General features: G+C 35.3%; 1 protein-coding gene across 3 annotated transcripts in view; it reads right to left on the bottom strand.

The window, feature by feature from the left end:
* Window positions 1-21,428, bottom strand: part of NDST3 (N-deacetylase/N-sulfotransferase (heparan glucosaminyl) 3) — a 139,699-nt gene that overhangs the window by 6,030 nt on the left and 112,241 nt on the right. For 2 of the 3 annotated variants that reach the window (XM_012727971.1, XM_004686630.1), the window contains exons 9-13: window positions 18,200-18,323; window positions 13,558-13,732; window positions 10,534-10,704; window positions 9,294-9,403; window positions 1,211-1,313 (exon numbers count right to left, since the gene is read on the bottom strand). In XM_012727971.1, the coding sequence (XP_012583425.1) occupies window positions 1,211-1,313; window positions 9,294-9,403; window positions 10,534-10,704; window positions 13,558-13,732; window positions 18,200-18,323 (683 nt within the window). The remainder of the gene's footprint in view (window positions 1-1,210; window positions 1,314-9,293; window positions 9,404-10,533; window positions 10,705-13,557; window positions 13,733-18,199; window positions 18,324-21,428) is intronic. The other variant, XM_012727972.1, reaches the window with a different exon arrangement.

The following is a 21,428-nucleotide window of genomic DNA, read 5'->3' as shown; positions in this document are numbered from 1 at the left end:
CTGTCTGTCAACCAAATTTATTATTATGTGTCAGTATGTCTGTCTTTGATAGGGGTAAAATAAAATGCTAGATAAGGTAGATATTCTATAGTGTCTTTTAAGTATTTTAACTTTAATAGTTTTATGTATATATATATTATGAAAATGATATATTTCATATAATTTATTGAAACACTATAGAAATTGCTCTCAGATCTATATAAGTGTGAAGATTGTTTTCATAGTGCTCTGAAAGAATACTTAAGCAACCAGAACAATTTACTTATCAAGACATCAGGAAACACTCCCCCATTCCTTTTCAATATACTTTAATTATGAATTCAGTGAGGACAGAAGTTGTCCTCTGACCCTTGGCTGGAATAAAAAAAATGTCCCCATACTATTCAAGGATTCAGTCAAACTTTAGGAGACTCAGACTCTCTCAGAATTCTTAGGCACTGTAGGACTCTTAGTTAAAAATGTATAAAACATGGGAAAAATTATGTTCTTATCTTCTGAGTTAATTTTTTTTCAAATAATATATTTGTATTCATGTATCGAAGTTATATACAGATTGGACTGGTTATAAAATCAAAATAATATTAATGAAAATTAACATACCTAAAATCTCACTAAGGTAAAACAATGGGTCTATAAACTGAGAATCTGCAGCACGTGGCAAACCACCCTGTCCCCATTCTGAAGAGAATGAACTACCTCAAAGTATGCATCTCATTCTCCAAAGCCTTCATTATCTGCTATATACCAGGCTTTTGGAAAATTCATTAATTTTCGGCATATTAGCAACTCAAAGCTCAGTTTACCAGCAATTACTATTGTTATGCAGGCCACACTTACAGAATTTTTTAGTGGGAAAATTAGAAAGCTATTGATCCTATTTTCAGTTTCCATTTAATATATCTCCTGTCTTGGTTTCAGCTAACATTTTAGTGCTAAAATCTTCATGAATGTAATATTCCTTTTGAAATGAGATTTTGCCATTTTTGTTCTGATTCAAAATGGCAAATTCTATTGTTTTTTTCTTTATTCTTGCATGACAGGTAATATATCATTGGAAAAATCAAAGCAAGCAATCTGGTTATATTGAAATATCATTGTCACATTTAATTTTTAGAAAGACTACATTTTGATTTTAGCTACTTTTCTAAGAAAATAGGTTTATTATTAGTTGTCACTTTGGTTAGTTCGTAATTTTAAGTGCTATGCTTACATCAGGATCCATTGGAGGGTATTTTCTTCCTTTGCTCTTCCCAAGACATTTTGTTTTACCTTCTTCCAATAACTGACACCAAAAACCTTTGTGAGAATCAAACCTAAAGAAATAAAAATACAAAAACTAAAGAACATTTTTCAAGCTATTTATACGCTACAATGAGCAAAAGCATGATTTTTTTTAATATCAATTATATAACCAGGGAAACTAGCATTTTTTGACTATATCCCTTTGCATAAAGTCTTTTGGCATCCTTCTGCAATCTCAGCCCATCTGTCATATTTGTGAATTTGCCAGATACCTAATAGAAAAATTGTCAGCAGAAGGTCTTCTATTAATAGAAATTAATAAGCTTACTTCATCTGGAAGGGATTTTTTTTTCTAAGTTTCAAGCACATGCTTTGCCTTTGTAGGATTTAAAAATGACAAGCCAGGCTTCATCCATATCCATGAATTTACATGGTATTTGTAGCATATAGTTACAGGGTAATAGAAAGGGTTTTGTTGTGCCATGGAGTGAATAATTTTAGAATTCTCTACCTAAAATCTTAAAGCCACATTCTTCTCTTTTTTTGAACTCTGTTTTAAAGTGACAGCATTTACGGGTTTTCAATATATAACTATAATCAAAATAATAGCACATAAATTTATATTGTTGTTTACTGAAAAGTTTAATATAATTCTCATGTGAGCTTACATTATAAGCCCTTAATGGTAGGTGGTGCAGGAGTCTTCCCATTTTATAACATTTAGTATAGTATTTGACTCTTTGAGAACACTCTCCAAATGTCAGTTGAATAATACATGAAAAAGAAGAACTTTGTCAAGGTTTATTTATCTTGGATTATTTACTTTTTAGTATGCAGGGAATGCCTCAATTTACCATTGTAGATCTATGGCCTGCCTTCTCTGGTTGCAGGGTATTTTCTGTATTATCACTCTTTGTGAATAACTAGTAATTTCTGCTTGAATAAAAAAGTGGAACTTGTAGTTATCAGGATAATTCTTTCACATTGCTTTTGTTATTGAACGATTCGATTGCTATAATTTCTTTGTCATTAGAAAGAAGTGTCATTTAGGGCCAATTCCTTCTTTGGTCATTAAACCATACTCAGAATATTGCTTCTAATTCTGCTTAAAATTACAGAGTGAGCAATAAAAAGTTGGAATTAAAAAAAAACTTCAGTTAGCATAAAACATAAAATACGGATAAATTTAACACAAAAGATGTGTAAGATCTGCACACTGAGAATTGCAAAATTTGCTAAAAGCAGTTATAGAAGACAGATGTACCATGTTTATGGATCCGAAGACTAGAGATTTTAAAACAGCAGCTCTCTAGATTTTTTGTTTAAAGATTATTTAAGGGCCCTTTCTGGTGGCTCAGAGGGTTAAAGTATAACACTATGAAGCTACCGTAGCCACTACAGCACGAGTTTTATCCCCAGACAGGGAGCTAACCCACATGGCGTGGCAGATCTCTCCTGACCCGCCTGCAACTCCTCTCAGCACTGTATTTCAGAACATCTGCCTGTTCTACTCCCCAGTCTGTCTCTGGTGAATCTGCTTACCCACACCTGCACCTCTGGTCTACACCCAGTTCTGTATGCATAATAATAATAAATAAATCTTTTTTTTTTTTTTTAAAAAAAGACTACCCCGCAAAAAAAAAAAAAAAATCCCAGCTAGGTATTGGATTCTTGTTGCAGTGGCTTTGGGGAGCTTTTTAGTGCTCTGCTTTAACCTGTTGCACCACCATCAGCTCTCTAGATTTTGCTATAGAGTCTCTGTGACTCCAACCTATACTCTAGTGGAATATTTTTGGTCAAAACTGAAAAGATGATTCTAACATGTATGTAGAAATACAAATGACCTAGACAATTTAAAAAATGAAGAGTGAAGTTGAAGATCTTATACTATTTATTTTCAAGTTTTACTATAATTCTGTACTAGTCAAGGCTGTGTGGTATGGCACAAATGGATCAAAGGAAAAAATGGGCCCAATAGTAGATCAACTATGTTCAACTAATTTTCAGAAACAAGTGCCAGGGTAATTAAATAGGCAACTGTAGTGTTTTAATCACTGGAAAAAATGGATATAATATATGGAAAAATTATCATTGACCATTAATACATGCAGCATATTATAAAGTAAATTTAAATGGATCATAGACTTAACCCAAGAGCCAAAACTGTATTAATTTTAGAAATAAATATAGGAAAACAAATTTTATGTAACCTTAGGTTAGGGAAGTATTTCACAGAATGAACAACAAATTAACGAACAGTAATTATGAGTACTTCAAAATTTGTAGCTTGTTTTTCTAGAGACACTTAAATGAAAAGGGAAGCCACATATTACGTCAACATTGTTGCAAAGTATATATCTAATAAAAGATTGGTATTTAGTATATACAGCTCAATAAAAAAAGTGGCAGTACCAATAAAATTTGGGTAAAAGATTTGGAACAGATACTTATTAGAGACTACATACAAATGACCAATAAACAAATGGAAATTTACTCAATATCATAAGTAATAAGTCATGCAAAATTAAAATCATGAATAAAATGTCAATATCCTCACTACAATGACTTGACTTAGAGTAAGCAAGTATTGGCAAGATGCAGAACAAGTGGAACTTTTCCATCTTGTTGATTGAAATTAATTATAGTCACTTTGGAAATTTTCTCTGTGCAGTTAAGTACATTATTGTATGACTCACCAACCTCATTTCTAGGTGTCTGTCCAAAAGGAATGAAAGTGTATACCCACACAGTAATCTACAGAAAAATGTTCACAGTAGTTTTGTTCATATTAACCTTTAAATGGTGAAAGGATAAATGATTCATAATCTGGGCACACTACATACTACTGATAGCCATCATTAATGCAGAAGAACTTATTACTGGTAGATGTAACAGTATGGCAGAATCTCAGCGGCATTATGCTAAATGAAAGAAAGTAGATTAGTGAGTGTTAGGGGCTAGGGGCAAAGGGAGAATGACTGACTGTAGAGGTGTATGAGGAAACCTTTTGGATTAAGGGAAATGTTTTTTATCTTGAGTGTAGGGGTATATACAACTTTACATGTTTGTTCAAATTCATCATCAATTAAAATTGGTGGATTCTGTTACATATAAATTATACACTTTATAAAGATAAATGTTAAAGGTGAATGCATATGTTTGTAGTAATGTGTGTCATTTACAGAAAGTTTTGATGTAGCTAATCTTAATAATTGATAACTATTCATTTACAAAAAATGTAAACCTAAATTTCTGCCTCTGCTAATTTGAGTATTAGAGTTAATAAGGGATTACTCCTAGCCCATTTATGCAAAACCTGTTTTCAGTCATTGCTAGAGAAATTTGATGAGATCAAAACACAATATGAGACATCTTTATGCTATTTCTATTCTTATGGAGAAAGGAAGGCAGCAGCGAGTTTCATCTTCAAGGTACAAGGAGAGCATTAGTAAATACTGTATTATTTAAATAACCTGTATGTGAAAGCTGGGAAACTCTAATAGAACAATATACCTGGAAGGAAAACTCTAATACAGCATTTCTGGAAGTCTGCTATAATATCTCATTTTCCTTATCTTTTTGTCATTAGCAATATCCACAATTGCTATCTGACTCATTTTATGTTGATGTCTGACTCATTCAGACTTAAGACTAGTTATTACATTATTTTGAAAAAGGTACTTAACAATAAATATGTCTGGAGCATACATATACCTTATGGCAAAATGAACAGCCCTCTCAGATTTTTTTTTTTAAAACACAGAACTTCATACATGTTAAAATTTGCTATTTCACTAGCTCTTACACAACAGACTGTCATGCTGGGCTTTATTGAGAAAAGTGTGTGTGTGTGTGTGTGTGTGTGTGTGTGCGCTTGGCATCTCACCTAGGCATCTGTGTATGAAGTTTGTAGGCACTGATGAGTTTAAGAGTGGAAAAGGAGAGGAAAGTAGATTATATTCATTTACCAGGTAGCCTGAGGTAGAAGTAAAGGGACTGATGTTAATGAGGGAGTGATGTTGTGAATCTGAGGGCATAAACAGTGCTACCTCATGGTCCAAGTGAAGAAAGTTGACAGGAGATATAGAAAGATCTCCTTACATCTTTTTCTGGTTAACCATTATCCTGAAGACTAGTTGAAATGCTCTTGACACCTGGTAGAACAGCAAGGAAACCACCTTTTCATGTAGGATTGGCACTGTGGTCATGGTCAGAACTCTCTTACAGGCTTTCAGGAAGTGAACATTTTTGAGGAAGTTTTATGTGCTGTTTAGTGTCTCTGTAGTTACCCCTTTCCAAATATAGGTATACTTTGCTAATGGTAGTGTCCTCAGTGTTATGCACAGAATAGTTATTCAATGAAATTTGCTGCTTTAAGAGTAAGATAAGAATGCACTAGTTCTTAATTTTGGGTGAATATCATCGGGGGACATGTAGAAATAGTTGGAAAAGACTCATGAGCAGGGACATTAACACTTTTCTGTGCCCCCATTGTTTGTTTTTGATTGAGGTATACTATGATTTAGACATCTGGGACCACATCCTTCAGGTGTATTTTACATAGCCCTCTGTCATGCACTTCAGCCCCAGTTGTTTTAAGCTGAAAATGGAGCTAATGGTACCTATCTCATAGTGCTTTTTATAAAGTAGTGCATGTAAGATAGAACATGTAAGTGTATATGTAAAACATGAGGTATTACAATCATTTGAAAAACCATTACTTAGTTCTAGGTGCTCTTTCATAGGTCATCTGGAAAACCAACAGATTTTTAGCTGCTATGGCAACTGTTTTTGTTTTAATGTGGAACATTGTTTTTACCCAAACTCATATATAAGGGGATGGGAAAGAATTCCTGAGCAATATTAATGTGGTTACCAGTGGAAGTGCTATTAGAAACAAGCAAGGTACTTCAGTCCTTTATGACTTAGTTAAGCTTCATTCACAGAACAAAACTGAACCATCAAACAATCTTTGTTCATTCCATGGTTCTCAAATCCTTATTGTCCACTTATTGACATTTTCACTGTTAATTAGTATTAGAAAATTATATGGAACAGTCTGGTTTCATTCATCTCAATAAAAGGGTTAATGATTAAGAAATAAACATGTCAGGTTCAGGTATTTAACTAACTTGTATTCCTTTGTGTGAAGACTTTTGCCATAGTCCTTGCTGGCTAGGTGTGACTAAGTGGATATATTAGAGACAAAATTAAAGGTTTTTATTTTTCATTTTAGTTTATACAGAATAGTACAGTTCCATGTTAAGCATTATTCTTTTCCTGTTTTTTTTTCTTAAATTGTTGACCATTTTTAAAACACTCTAAAAACATGTGAAACCAAACATAGTACCAGTGTATCAATTTATTTACAATTTGGAGGTTACAGTTATATTAAAAGAGAATTGTGAAATGTTAATTTAGTTAAATGAGAAAGTTCCATTTATATTGTTTAAGGTTTATGATGCGTATTTCTTAGTGCATGCACTAAGAAATCCAGAGTTTTTTTCTTTACATATTCAATATGTCATTTAAAATCCATACTGATGGTTCTAAGTAATTTTGAGTCATCATCACAAACTATCCTCCAGGGACTACATTAAATTTGGAAGTCCTGAACACTTAGCAGTTGTGGAAAGGTGTAAGTAACACCTGACAATGGATGTTTTGGCTATTTCTTAAAAAATAGTTATAAAGTTGGAATATTTTATGTTGATGATCTCTTTAAGTTGGAGTATTCATTTATGCCAATATTATACTATAGAGTCTTGGTATAGAGCTAGTTTTATTAATTCTACTGAATTTAGAACTGAATTTAGTGACTAGTTGATAATTCTTATCTGTTTGCAATTCAATATATTTTTAGGCAATTTTAAATGAAATAATTTTAAGTACCAAAATTATCATCATTCACTGTCACTAACAGGAGAGATATGAAGAAATAAATGACACTCCCAGTAACATACTTTTGTATTCCTTGTTACCTCCAAAGTGCTCAGAGTACTGTGGAACACCTATCAGAATAGTTACTCCAACAAGAATAACTAGATTATGAGGGGAGGACTGAGAACAACTGCAGATGGCATGGGTGAAAGAGGATAGATTTGGACCTGAGGCACTGACATGAAATACCAAATATTCTACAATAGGCACACTGCTGTTTTTCACAAGGTGTGTCAGGCCAACTGATGAGTCCCAAAAAAAAAACACAAAAGGGAACTGAAAGGCAGTGCTTTTATCCCTAGCAGCAGGGTGGGAGTTTGGGCAGCCCTGGTAGACCAGAAATGCTAGTTTCAGGCATTACATATGTGTTATCTTGATAACTCACCCACTGAGCTCCCACCCAGGCTAGAGAATCATAGAATGGGTAATTTTAGCCAGATACATCACAGGTACAAAGTGACCCACAGTTCTCTGAATAGAGAATGTTACTTTGATGTTGCTTCTCTTATGTTTACACTACCTTTTCTTAGCAGTGGAAAGGAAGAAAAAGCCCGTTTCCAAGCCGAATACAAAGGGGGCAAATACACAGCATGTAGGTCAAGGACCATTCCATAGAAAAAGAGATTATGTCTTTATAGAATACTCCACTATTTTTTTCCCCCGAAATACAATGCTTTGCTATATACTCTATAAAAAAAGACTCAAAGATAAGCCAACTTGAAATAGAAAACAGTTTAGAAAATAAGTTTTCTTTTCTAAGTGATACTTAAAAAAGATATAAAGCAGAAAGTGGACTTGAATTTCTAACTGCAAACTGAAATCACTCAGCTTTCTTTAAGGTCAAGCTGAAAGTTAAATACCTAAGGCTAGTGTCTGTGTTAGGATTTGAACTAAGCTCTACAAAGCTCTAACAGTGCTTGCACTATAGAGGATGCACAGGGTAGAGGGTTAATAGTAACAACAAAGTAAAGGACTCTTAGGGAAGAAGCGCAAACCTGGAGTTCCATCTCCTCCTTTGTCCTCTAAATCAAAATGTCTCTCTTACGTGTGTCTTATGTATGCTTTGCTCAAGATGTAAGCAGTATTTGATGTTTTTCTGCCATTTTTCCTGTTGGGATGCTGAAAGAGAAAGGAAATCTGCCTCTCACTTCCATAAATTGCTACAGCATCAATAGTACAATGAAAAGGGAACATTGGTTTACTGACAGAACTGAGTTTTATACTGAGAAATTCAATAGACGAATTACATAATGCAGAATGTTTAAGTTTCTTTAAGACTCAGTCTATGACCCCAAAACGACAAAAAAAAAAAAAAATGTGAGAGTCAGTTCATGATCGATCCAGCTTAGCATTTACCAGTTGCTCTATGTCAAACGGGTGACAGACAGCCCCCACAATCTGATTGCCAACTCTTACACCTGTGCCGAGTCAGAGGCAAGTTTTATTTAAAATGCTAAATGAAGTGCAGAGTCAGAATTAAGGGGACTGAAGGAGGCACCCATTCTCAAGAATCTGTCCTACCTCCAATAAAGCTTCTCAGACCTCTCACAGTGCTTATGTAAGAAAATCTAAGAGAACCAGCATAAGAAAACCTACCAGAACTATAACCGCTCTGACCTCTGAAAGCAGTAATAGGTTCAGACACCAGTGGACAAGGACACAGAAGCAAAAGATGGATTAGGTGTTAAGAGTAACAGTGCACATCTCTCTCACTGTTGAGTCAGCTGTCGGGCAGCTTTTTAATATGTAGTGTTGTTTTTGAAAACTGTACCACAGAGAGAAGACCAAGTTCATGCTTCATAACCACCTGGTTAGTTATTTCTTTATACTTTCAAGAGTTCCCAATATTGCCAGTTATATAGGTTCAGCATTTAGCGACTTATTTAAGTGGTCTTGACTTTCTTTCGAGGGGAATCTCTCATAGTTAGGAATCAGAGGGTTTCCTCTTTGCTGCATTGTTGAATTTGTTCTTTCCCAAGTGGCAATGTCAAATTGGAAAATAATTAGTATTTAAGGGCCATTAAAGTCAACAGTTACAGTACTAAGCTACAGTTTCTTTAAAACCAGTTCTCTGCTGAAACATCAGTTGACTAATTAGAATACAGACTTACGTTAAAGCTTCTGAGTAGTTATAATGAGGAGAGACACCTAGAAACTTCTGTACTTCATCCATCACTGTAGCAGGATCAGTTCTTAGCTGTTGTCCATCGATAATTAGCAACTAAATTATCAAAGAAAATTTAAAAAGACAATACATATTGTAAAAATAAACACATATAACAGTAAAATAAAAAAATATCTGCATTCTGAATTTATTCAATATAATTTATGGTACTGAGGGGGATCTCCATCCGCTATTGTTTTATTAAACCAGGTCTTCATCATAAGTGACCTAAGATGAGAAATAAAGCACAATCCTTCATTGCACTTATGTTTTGTAGTCTGAGATGTCCTATAAACACTATGAACAAAAATTTGTGGATACCAAGAGAGCTTAACAGTGGACTATCAAGTCACCTATGGAAATCAAACTTAAAAGCCAAAAACAACCCTAGAAAGGTGATAAGAGCACCAGGTGTGACAGGATTGAGAACATGCCACTCTCCATGATCCCATTTAAAGTAGCAACGAACGTTTTAAGAAAGATGTTGGTAATCCATTTGGAGAAAAGGGTCAGAATCACAGAGAACTTGAGCAGGGGCAGAAGTTCCTCTGCAGCAGGAAGGGTTTGCTTCTTACTCTGATGAGGGAACAAGATGGCCAAAGTCTGTGAGGAGACTCTTGCTCAGCCCGCTTCTCCAGCCTTTCCATTTGGTCTGGACCTGAGATTTTACATAATTTTAAATAGCAATATGTGGTACCAGCTATCCTGTTGGACAACAGGGATCTAGATACACCGGTATACACCCCATCTGATAGTGCTGATTTTTATAATTCAGGTTGATAGCAGCTAAATGAGAGAAGCAGGATGCCAAGAAAAACATCATACTTAATAAAAAATTCTGGAAGGTGGTTGGAAGGGAAACAATAGCACTTAACTAAGAGTAACAACACTCGCGTACTTTGGGTAAGAGGGATTCAAATTTATTCTTGGATGAGTAAACTTCAGTGTTATGAAAGTCTTACAATCAGAAAAGACATGTACTAGAAAATGGAGCAGAGAGAATAATCTTGAAATACTTTTAGAAAGAATAGTTTTTTTTTTTTCACTTTGGCTTTGTGGCAGTCTCATTTACAACTATGGAGTAAAAGCTCATAATGTTTTAATGAGTAAAAATTTCATTTATCCTAGAGGCAAAATCATCAACTTAATGAGATTCTAACACGATGTAAATTATTATTGCTCACTACCTGAAAGGGAGGGAAATATACAAGCCATCTCTCGATGTGGCTGGCATACCACCCAGGCACCAAACATCTTTTCTGCAAGGCTCTGAGCTCGGAGGGGGCGTGGGGCCCAGCAGAGATCACTTCATAGAAGCTAAACTTCAGAGCTGCGGGGTCTTCATGTGATCGCTGATGCTAGGAGGAAAAGGTAGATGATTAAACTGACTTGAACCATAGGCATAAATAATTAAAGATCAACTTCTGTGACAAGTCTCAAAGCTCAAGGAAGCAAGGCCAGAGACTTATTTACTTTGCAGTTAATGAAGGATGAAAACATTTGCTTGGAGCATCAGGATTTAAAATTACGCCACTGAGAAGAGTATTTTTTTGAAAACTTAGTTGGTAGAGGCTATATTCTTGTTGTTAAAATCCTTCAACCAATTTCACCAAGTTGTTTCCACAGTGTATAGATTTTGTTCTGAAAGTAAACTTTTGAAAGTTGCATTAAGACCCCCTTTTCAGCCCATAAGCAAAACAGTTATCATGTCTAGAGAATCTTCATCATGTACATGCTCTCTACCACTCTGCCACAGTTCTGCTTCATTTAGTAATGCAGGTTTAGATTAGAAAGCCCTATCAGCTATTTTAAATGGAAAAACTACTGAAAACTCTGATATGTACATCATCTGAAATTCTCAGCTTGTATCATACACTATCTAGCCTCTAAAAGCCAAGATTATTTTACCTAATGGTAACCTCTGCCATGAATCAGAATCATTTATTGTATGGAGAAAGCAGAAAGCAGCAATCCAAATAGTAAAGTGTTTCATAATAACCCCAGTTCAGGCCCATGGGTTTGAGGAAATCAGCTTTTCCCTGAATTGACCAATATATATTCAGGCTTGGTGGTGGGCTTGTGGATGCTTACCACATCCCGTTGAATAGCAGTATTGCTGCAATTGAGATTCAAATCACTGTACAACAAACTCTGCTAGACTTTGTTAAGGCCTGCATTTTGCCCCTGTGGAGTGATTTATTTGTAATATGGAGGATGTTTTGTTTAGCCTGCAGACTCGAAACCTCCTTTTTCAGTAAATTCTCAATTTTTCAGGGGCTAAGTGGCTGCCAAGCGCCAATTTTCTTCTTTCTTTTTGAGTCGATTAAGGCTTATCTCTTATTTTCTCCAGATATCTGGCAGGAAAGGTAAAAGGCACAAAATCAAATCAGGCAATTTGCAGTTTGCTGTATATTTGGATTTGAAAGATGACTCTAGAAGTTTGGCCTGGATGATTAGAGCAGAAGTGTAGATTTCAGTTCTGTAGGGTGTCTCACTCCCTCTCATGCAGATCATTATGAATATGACTATCTAAGATTCCATCTGCTCCAGTTGACCTTTTCCCACTCTGTCCGAGCTTCCAAACCGATCCTGACAATCTGTTCTTTTGTGAATCGGGAAAAATGGCCTTTTTCAAATAAAAGAGGGCTCGCTGCTGACAAATTTTATGCTCTTATATTATAGAAGGCCAGGAACTTTAACTGTAGGAAATCCTATGAGAGGCGGGGAAGAGACTACTCTGGCCTGGGGAGCTGGGTTCTGAGGGGTCCTTTCACACAGAGAAGCACCATATTTCCCACCCAGGTACAGTTTCAAATAAGGGTCTTTTAGATACATCATTCCACATTTATCTTCATCCTTTCCAAGGAAATAACTGGGTTTTGAGCCTGACCTGCTAACTCCTTTTTGCAACTATCACAACACTCCATTTTAATTTACCTAAATTCTTTTCCTTATAAGTCCTTCCTTTCTTCAGGGGAATCATTCCTATGGGGTTTGGGCTACTCTGTTGCAGCTGATTAATTTGCCTAACTTGTCCCTGGTGGCTTTATCAAGGGATTCGTTCACTTGGTACCACTCTGTCATTTCTGACTTTATAATTTACGCACTGGTTATTTACATGTATCTCTCCAGTTAGGCAGCAGTGTAGCATGTGGCGTCTATCTTTATTAACTTATTTTCAAATCACCCTTAGAAACAGTACTTGGCACATGGTAGTGTGGTAGAGCACAGCAACATGAGGGGAGTGGTTTTTAAATTACAAAGTGAAGCAATGCTAAGGATCTCAGAGACTAAAGACTCAATTTTGTTGTTTTTATATTTCGACTACTTCCTATTGGGCTTTTCTACTTGGTGATTAAAATATCACTGGAGCAGACTTTTTTCAATCATGTTTAATAATTTATCAAAGTAAAAATATATTTCCTCTGTAAGTATTATTATTAGAGTCTGTTGAATTATTTCAAAGTGGTCACTTCTGTTCTTAACTACATCAGAAATGTAATGGCAATCAGTATATGAGGAAGAGCTTAGAACAGGGTTTAGACTGGCTGGGCTATTAAGAATGAAGAGTTCTATTTTAGCTTTGCTACTAAGTTATTTCTTTATTGCCAAATTTGGTCTGCTGCTGGTTCTTTGAAATAAAGTTTTATTGGAACACAGCTATGCTCACTCACTCACATATTGGCAGCAGTTGATTTGCTATTAAAATGACAGGCTTGTACACAGACCAACTGTGTGCCCCACAAAGCCTGAAATATTTATTCTGATACTTTACACACACACAAAATGAGTGACTTCTTTTTGGGGCAATCAGTCACTCTCCTTATACGTAAATCCTAATAGTAGCATGTACTTGATGTATTTTATATGGATGTATTAGATGACAAATAATGATTTAAAATGATAACATTTAAACATTTTACTTTTAAATAAAGGTGTTTAAACACACACATACATGTGAAAACACAATATTTTGTTTTTTATAGTCTAATATCTTCATTTTACATTAGCAGTTTATTAAATCAATGAATGCAAAATTAATAAAAGCTTATGAAGAAAGTTCTCCATGGAAACAGAAAAAAAATCCACTTTTCTGCAAATATAAAACTACTAAATGTTTTGTTAAAGCCTGAGATGGTGCTTTAATGTTATTGAAAACCATCTTCCATTTTCCTTTGTCCCCCTCTAACTCCTGACTCTATTTCCCTTACCTGGTACCAGGAATAAGCTCGGTCTGATGGGTCAATAAGAATCGTGATAATCTTGGCTTTTGGAACCAGAGATGCTGCTCTTTTGGGAGCTTCCTCTGAGTGGAAGTAATTGGCACTCTTCTCAAACAGAAAATCAGTGGTGATGTTAGATGGGACAGGGAAGAAATCCATATACCTACAAAAGAAATATTTCTCATAGTAAGACTAGTTAATACTCATACCCTGATGACTGAAGATGTTAAATGTATCCCACAAACTCAGTTTCCTAACCTTTAAAAAAAAGGCTGTGTACTACATAGTTAGCAAGGGAAGAATAGATGGTATGCTGATGGATATATTTAAAAATCTTTTCTAAATGCACTTTGCTTAGCTTAATATCAAGAAAAATTTATGAGATAACGAAAATATACACACAGTGATTAAATTGCAACATTAATCAACCTAACTATGCACAATATATTTAAATGCAGTTTTTAACAGAGGAAACTGTAAACATTTAACTAAAAAGTACATTAGATCACAATAGTTGATAGTTCAAAGGCCTCTTAAAGGGATTTAGACAAAACATTTTTACTCAATCACTGTAACGTAATTTCATCTCCACTAAGGTGTGGCTGCTATATTGAACTATAAAGTATCAAAGTACAGAATAGATCTGGTATAGACATTGTTTATTTGCTTCTTTTATCCCATCGAGTCATTTATATTTGTTAGATTGATTATAAATTTTTTAAAAAGTATGCATTTATTTCTAAATATAAACTCCTATCAGATTTCTCCAAGTCAGATTCTGGGAATTGAGGTGAGAATTCAAATCACAAGCTGAGTAAACATGGAAGTACCTGAATCTCAAGCACAGAGAGGTAGGGCATAATGAATTGTGTATAATGTTCCATCTGTGCAAAAGTTGTAAAATAGAAACTTACTCAGTATATGATAATAGATATTTCTGAAGCACTAGGGCACTCCTTCTAGAAGAACAGGCCCTTTTGCAAGAGAACATACAATTTTAACTTCTGGGGTTCCTTACATTTTATAAGAAACCAATCATTCTTTTCCCCATAAGTTACCATGAGTTTGGGCCACCTACAAATGTAGCTTTTGATTACTAATTAAAAGACTAATTCACATTTATATGATGACTTGTTTTTCAGTGTGTAGCTTTCTTTCAGGATAAAACTTCTGGTAAGATTCCAGTTGTTAACGTATTGCAAAGTTGGCTGGTATAACAAAGTAATGCCTTGAAGCGGGGCAGTAAAGAAATTCTTTTTCTTTTTTGCTTTCTGGAAATTCCTTGTTGGTGATATGTCATTCTGGCTCCTTTTCAGGGGAAAGAGCTGTACAAACATTTTTGGCAAGTTTGACCTGCTCTCTAGTCTGGTGTATATTCTATTTACAGAAAGTGCCACATTTCAGGAGATTTCTTGATTGAGATGCTTACACTGACTCTGTGGGTACTAAGCTTCCCCAAGTGACTAGTGGCATGCCAGTTGGTGCAAACTTGTGTCAAGCTTGCTTATTCTGAAAAAAGCCTTGAACAAAGTCACAAAACAAGGGCAGAATGTATACTGAATTCAGCTAGTTTTAATTTCTAAAGATTGTCCCACCTTCTCAGCAATTCTCTGTATCCTGAGCAGATTAGGCCATTACACAGTTCCTGACCTTGAATTTCTAACATGATGATTTTGCCTGGTCCCAAGGCTTGCAGAGAAATGAAGATCTAGTTCGTTATGTCACATATCACATTTCTCTAGAATGGTGGCTAGTGCTCACAGGTACTTGAAAAACATTTGAGGAATGTTTATATTTCCAAGGTGAAAATCTGAAGATTTGGAGAATCTGAACTCAAGTTATTCAAAGAATTGGTGGGTATAGTAGTGATGTAGAGTGGCTTAACAACCTGAGGGCTAAAAAGCAGTGCTGGCTTGCTTTATGCTTTGCTACCTCTATCACCCCTCAGAAACTTTTTTTTTAACTTAAAAAAATGTTGATTTTTTAATATTCTACATATGTTTGATACTGGAGCTCATCTTGAATATTCCTAAGCAATTATTCTCAAAGCCAGATTAAGATATTAGGAGGTGGGAAGTGCCAACAAAATTTCATAGTTCTCTTTACACATTACTCCAAATTTCCACTATCTCCCCAGGTAATTTTTTTTTTAAGATTTATTTATTCATACAGAACTGGGGTACAAGTCAGAGATGCGGGGGGTGAGAGGATTCACCAGGGACAGAGTGGGGAGCAGAACAGGCAGATCGACAAGTACTCTGCTGAGGGGAGCAGCGGGACGGTCAGGAGAGGTCTGCCGCGCCATGTGGTCACCTCCGGGGCAGGCCGGAATCAAACTCATGCCAAAGTGGCTTAAGCTTCTTAATGCAGTGCTGTAACCCACTGCGCCACCAGGGAGGGCCTCCCCAGGTAATTTAAAAAAAAGTAGTGATAAATCATAAAATGTAAACCTTAAGTGTAGCAAATTGCTTTCCATCAAATCCTTTTCTTAGCTCTTTTATTTATAAATCTTGGCTATCCAGACGGAGTTTTCTAAGTCATATGTCCTCCTCCGCTTGTGTCCTAAGTCCATGTTTAGGCTGTCAGCTAAGGTAGCCCTGGTTTTACCCACTTCTCTAAGAAAAGCAGATCCATGTATCCAGGTTAAATAACTGTGGCTGGGTTAATTCTGTAGGTGTCGTTGGCATTATGAGACACTTAATCTTCACCTTTGTGAGTCTGTGCTGTTAACACTAGCACAACACACTGATAATGGGAATTATGGAGCAGGCTACACGATGCAGGATGCTGCTGAATGAGCAAGATCCTTGCCTTTTTATTGATAGAATAATCATGCAGCATCAGTTACATGGGGTAGGAGGAAAAGTGGGTGAAACAGAAAATGTGCTTATGTCATGTAGGGCTTCAGGGGGACATGAGTCTGACCAGCTAATTCTTAATCTGCTTGATGCTGGTTGTGATTGGTCCATGGCTCCAGTCTTACCAACAAGGTATTCCACCTATCAGCTTCTGGGATCCCTTGTTATACATCAGTTAACAGCCCCTTGGGCATTCTCAGTCTTGCCTCATGAGGCATACCCTTCTCAGGGGGATCAAGATTTCTGCTCTTGATTGTTTTGGAAGGCATCTTGTAAGGCTGGGCTCCTATGACTGATTGACTGGGTAGCTCTGACCTTGTATAGGAACGCAGGTAACAGAAATGGTAGGACTGCAGGTATAGGACTGCAGGTAACAAAAATGGTGGCCAAACAGACCACTGAAGTCTAGCAGACCCACATGTGCCCTCCAAGGTCTGCTGAGATGCTGAGACTTCCTAGCAAGCAAGGCGAGTCTGAGACTGTGAATACATCTGATGTCACTGAGAGCTAATAGACCGACATTCGCAGCAACTATGATTTGTTATTTGGGTTAATTGCCTTTTATAAATATACCATTTGTTGATCAAAAGTTTTATAATTGCTGTATTTTCAGGGAGTTAGAATTAAAATCTTTAACTGCTCTTTAATTTTTTCCTTATTTATGTCATCTCTTAGTAAACTGCTTAAGGGGCCTTTTATTCCTCTTATATTGCCTATTGACTATACTGGCATATGATCAGCTTTTAAAAATTTTGATTATTTCCACAGATATTCTTCAGTTGCAGGGAATCCAAATGTTATATTTCCTTTAATTTTTAAAGACATTTCTAATCACTCTCTTTAGTCCTGATGTTAAAGTCATTTTATTCTAATGTGTATTTGTGTTGGTGATTAAATAGCATTTGAAGTAGTTGATGGTTTCCTGATTCTCCCAGATGCTATTTACGCTGCATTTAATATCAAGTGCTGGACTAAAGAATTGGCAATAAAATTTGTAATTAGAAGATCTGTAAATTCTAGTATGTGCTCAAATCATACTCAGCTCATTTCTTTGTGTTTCCATTCAGACTACTGACAAGCAACAGTTGAAAGGGCTGATAGTTCTAAAATGGGGACGCAGTTTGATTACAGAGGTTAATATAAATGTGCTTTCTACTAACATAACATACAGAATGTTCTGCTCATGCTTTAGAATTAATATAAGAATTCTACTTTTATATAACTTTCTGCCTAGTATTATACCTTAGACAGTAAGAATTCTAGATACTTTTTATGACAATGCTATCTTTTATGTATATTTGGCATTTTTACTTTGAACTTTATTTTTACTATTTTCCTCAGATGATACATTTCTAATTTTAATCCACAGACTAAAAATTAAATTTTGTTTGTTGTCAATAGCTTCTTGAAATCTTTCATTACTCATGAAATATACACACAAAGCAAAACAGAAAATTATATATAGGGATGATGGTGTCACTTTAATGCAAAGTGCACAAGAAGAGAAGGCTATGAATATAATTTCTAAAGAGTATAAAGGAATGAAATTGCTAGGTATTAAGGTCATTTCTTTGATTTCATATTATTAATTATCACCAAAGGTATTACAAATTAAAATAGTATGTAAAGGCAGCACGTCTTCATAAACTGACAAAGCTAGTTATGAATTATTTCTGTGCTTCTTCAATTGAATATGTTTATGAATATTAGTGTTAATTTTATGTTGTTCACAGTACATATACTTTTAGATTTATACTAATAACCCATCTTACCAATCAATCCCCCTGTGGTAGTTATTTCTATTAAAGAACTGTACCTCCTCAAAGGTTTTTGGGCTGGGGGAGTTACTAAGGATGGAAGGATGCATAACCAGGAACAAATACAAAGCAGTGGTACCTGAAAAAACAATAGAAGTTTAGAGATTAATTCAGTGAACACATAGTTTTCTGCTCTTAGTATTTCAAAGTCAACACTTAGCACGTTAAGTATTATGATGATCCAAACAGACATATTAGCAGTATCCCTTGAATCAAGTCAAATAGATAACAAGCTTTTTTTTTAAAGATTTATTTATTTATTCATACAGAACTGGGGTACAGGCCAGAGATGCAGAGGGTGAGAGGATTCACCAGAGACAGAGCGTGGAGTAGAACAGGCAGATCAACGAAGTACACTGCTGAGGGGAGCAGCGGGCGGGTCAGGAGAGGTCTGCCGCGCCATGTGGTCACCTCCGGGGCAGGCGGGGATCGAACTCATGCTGAAGTGGCTTAAGCTTCTTAGTGCAGTGCTTTAACCCGCTGCGCCACCAGGGAGGGCCGAAAACAAGCATTTTTAAAGAAGCAAAATTTTAAACTGGAGATACAGTGATGGGGGAAGAGAGGACTATAATAGGGGTTAGTGGCTTTTGACCTCAGTTTAGTCACTAACTAGTTTCTGACTTGGGCCCCTATGTTTTCTTTGTATTGCTTTCTTAAACTAAAGATCACCTGCCTTTTTTATTAGAACTACACTGAGACAGTATCTCAAAATGTAAGGATGGCTATTTTCAAAAAGTCAAGAAATAACAAGTATTGATGAAGACAAGAGAAAAGGAACATTTGTTTATTCTTAGTGGGAGTATCAAATGGTACAGCCATCATAGAGAACAGTGTGAAAGTTCCTCAGAAAATTAAAAATAGATCTACCACATGATTCACCAGTTCCACTTCTGTGTATATATATATACAAAGAAAACTCAAACACTAACTTGAAAAAGACTTCTGCAACTCCATGCGCACTGCAGCATTACTTACAGACATCAAGGTAAATACGTGGGATGGAATGTTACTCAGCCATAAAAAGGAGAAAATCTTGCCATTTGCAACAGCATGGGTGGATCTTGGAGCCATTTCACTAAGTGAAATAAGTCAGAGAGAGCCAGACAAAGACCATACAACCTCACTTATATGAAGAATCTAAAACAAATCAAGTTCATAGACTCAGTGCACAGAATGGTGGTAGCCCGAGGCGCCAGTGTAGGTGAACAAAATGGGTGAAGAGTGTTAAAGATCACAAATTTTCTTTTATAAAATAAATAAATCCTGGGTATCTAGGGTTCAGTATGGCAATCATAGTTAATACTATATTTCATATCCAATAGTCACTGAGAGGGCAAATCTTAACAGTTTTTGCTTAAAGAAAATAAATATGTAACCATGTATGGTGGCAGATGTTATCTAGAGTTTTATAGTAATATTTTAATAATATATACAAATATCAAATTATTTTGTTGTGTATTAAAACAAATATAATATTATTATATTGGTTATACCTCAATTTGGAAAAAATGTGTATCTTAGCATGAGAAAATTAGGCAACCTGAGTTCTGTTTATTGAATAGTCATGTGTTTGCAACCATGACTGTGTTTATAAAATCATAATATAAATAAAAGTGTTTCTAGGCTGTATATTCAGTAATGTATGCTCTAGTTTCTACTTCTCTAATATAATTTACCTTATTGTACATCTGATGGAGCAGGAACTATTAATTTTACTTCAGGTCAGTAGCTAGCAATGGCAATCAGATATGGTCTTACCAACTTTTCTCTCACTTACAGAAATTACTGTTCTTATTTTGCTTAGCAATAATGTCATATTGCTATCTGTATGAAATTTTGAATTTTCTTATCTCTCTGATAAATTTTATTTAGTATACACAAATCTACCATTATGTATTCAGTAGATTTTTGAATAATGGATAACTGTGGTGTTGTCTGGAAAAATGAATTGAAAGAAACAATGCTCATAGGTTATTTATGAGTTATAAGTGAATACTATATAAACTTGATAGATAACACAAGGGAATAAAATATAGCAATCCTTGATATATACGATAAAAATGGTTTCATAAACTGGACAGTGATTTTCAAACCTTTGCATGTTTCAGGTTCATCTGGAGGGCATGTTAAAACAGAGTGAGCTGGGTCCTATCCCAGAAATTCAGGTTCAGCACACTTTAAGAAGTACTTACTTGTAAGAAATATAAAACCAAGGCTAATACTTATTGGGGGGAAATGTTTCACTACCTGAAATCCAGAATAAAACTTCCTAGCACATAGTCTTTTAAAGTCAGGTAAATTCTAAGGTCAGGAATGTTTTTTTAGCATTTGCCACCTGTGTGAACTCAAACAAAAATGATTTAACTCAAGTCTTACTTTTCTTGTTTGTCTAGTGGGGAAAAGTGCTTAGCTATCAGGATTTTATCCAAGCTAAATGATATAACCTACGTGAAAATGACTGAATAGCACCGTTTAGGTAACTTGGTTATTAGTCAAGTGTTTTTTAAATGAAAACTTTATTGAGATATAATTCAGAAATGCATTAAAAAAAGACAAAAGAGCAAATCTTTGTGGGAATAAGAAGTATGACTATTACAATGTGAAAAAAGAACATTAATAGATCTAGTCCTTTCTTAGGCTAACTGAAAACCTTTTATTTTTAAAACTTATATTCAATCATATTGTTTGCTTTTTGAGGTCTGCCCTGCCATGTGGGGTGGGTGGGGATCGAACTCATGCTGAAGTGGCTTTAGCTTCTTAGTGCTGTGCTTTAACTTGCTGCCACCAAGGAGGGCCCACGTTGTTTGCTTTTAACAGTCATTCATAACCAGCATTAATAATACAAACAGAAAAGACTGTAGCAACTAATAGCTTGCACAGTCAGTAAAAAAATATAAAAAGTTATCAATGACTAAAAAGTTAAGTTGTAGGTTCTTAATGCTCTCTTTACATACAGCTATTTTGGGGTCTGAATGAACTAACGTCCTGTGTGTGCTGTGTGTGTGTATGTTTATATATCTGTGTGTTTATCTGTATCTATCTAAATTTACTATGTGTTCATAGACGCACATACTCAAATAACCATATGTAAGGCTTCCATTTTCATATTTTTGTCAGCTTCAATACTAAAAAATATTGATTATCCAGCTGATTATACATTTATGCAAAATTATGCAGAAAAAAA

This window comes from Condylura cristata, unplaced genomic scaffold, assembly GCF_000260355.1.
Source record: "Condylura cristata isolate star-nosed mole 26May11 unplaced genomic scaffold, ConCri1.0 scaffold00021, whole genome shotgun sequence".
Lineage (NCBI taxonomy): Eukaryota > Metazoa > Chordata > Mammalia > Eulipotyphla > Talpidae > Condylura > Condylura cristata.
Note: the sequence above shows the minus strand (reverse complement) of the source record. Positions and strands in the feature narration are given on the sequence as shown.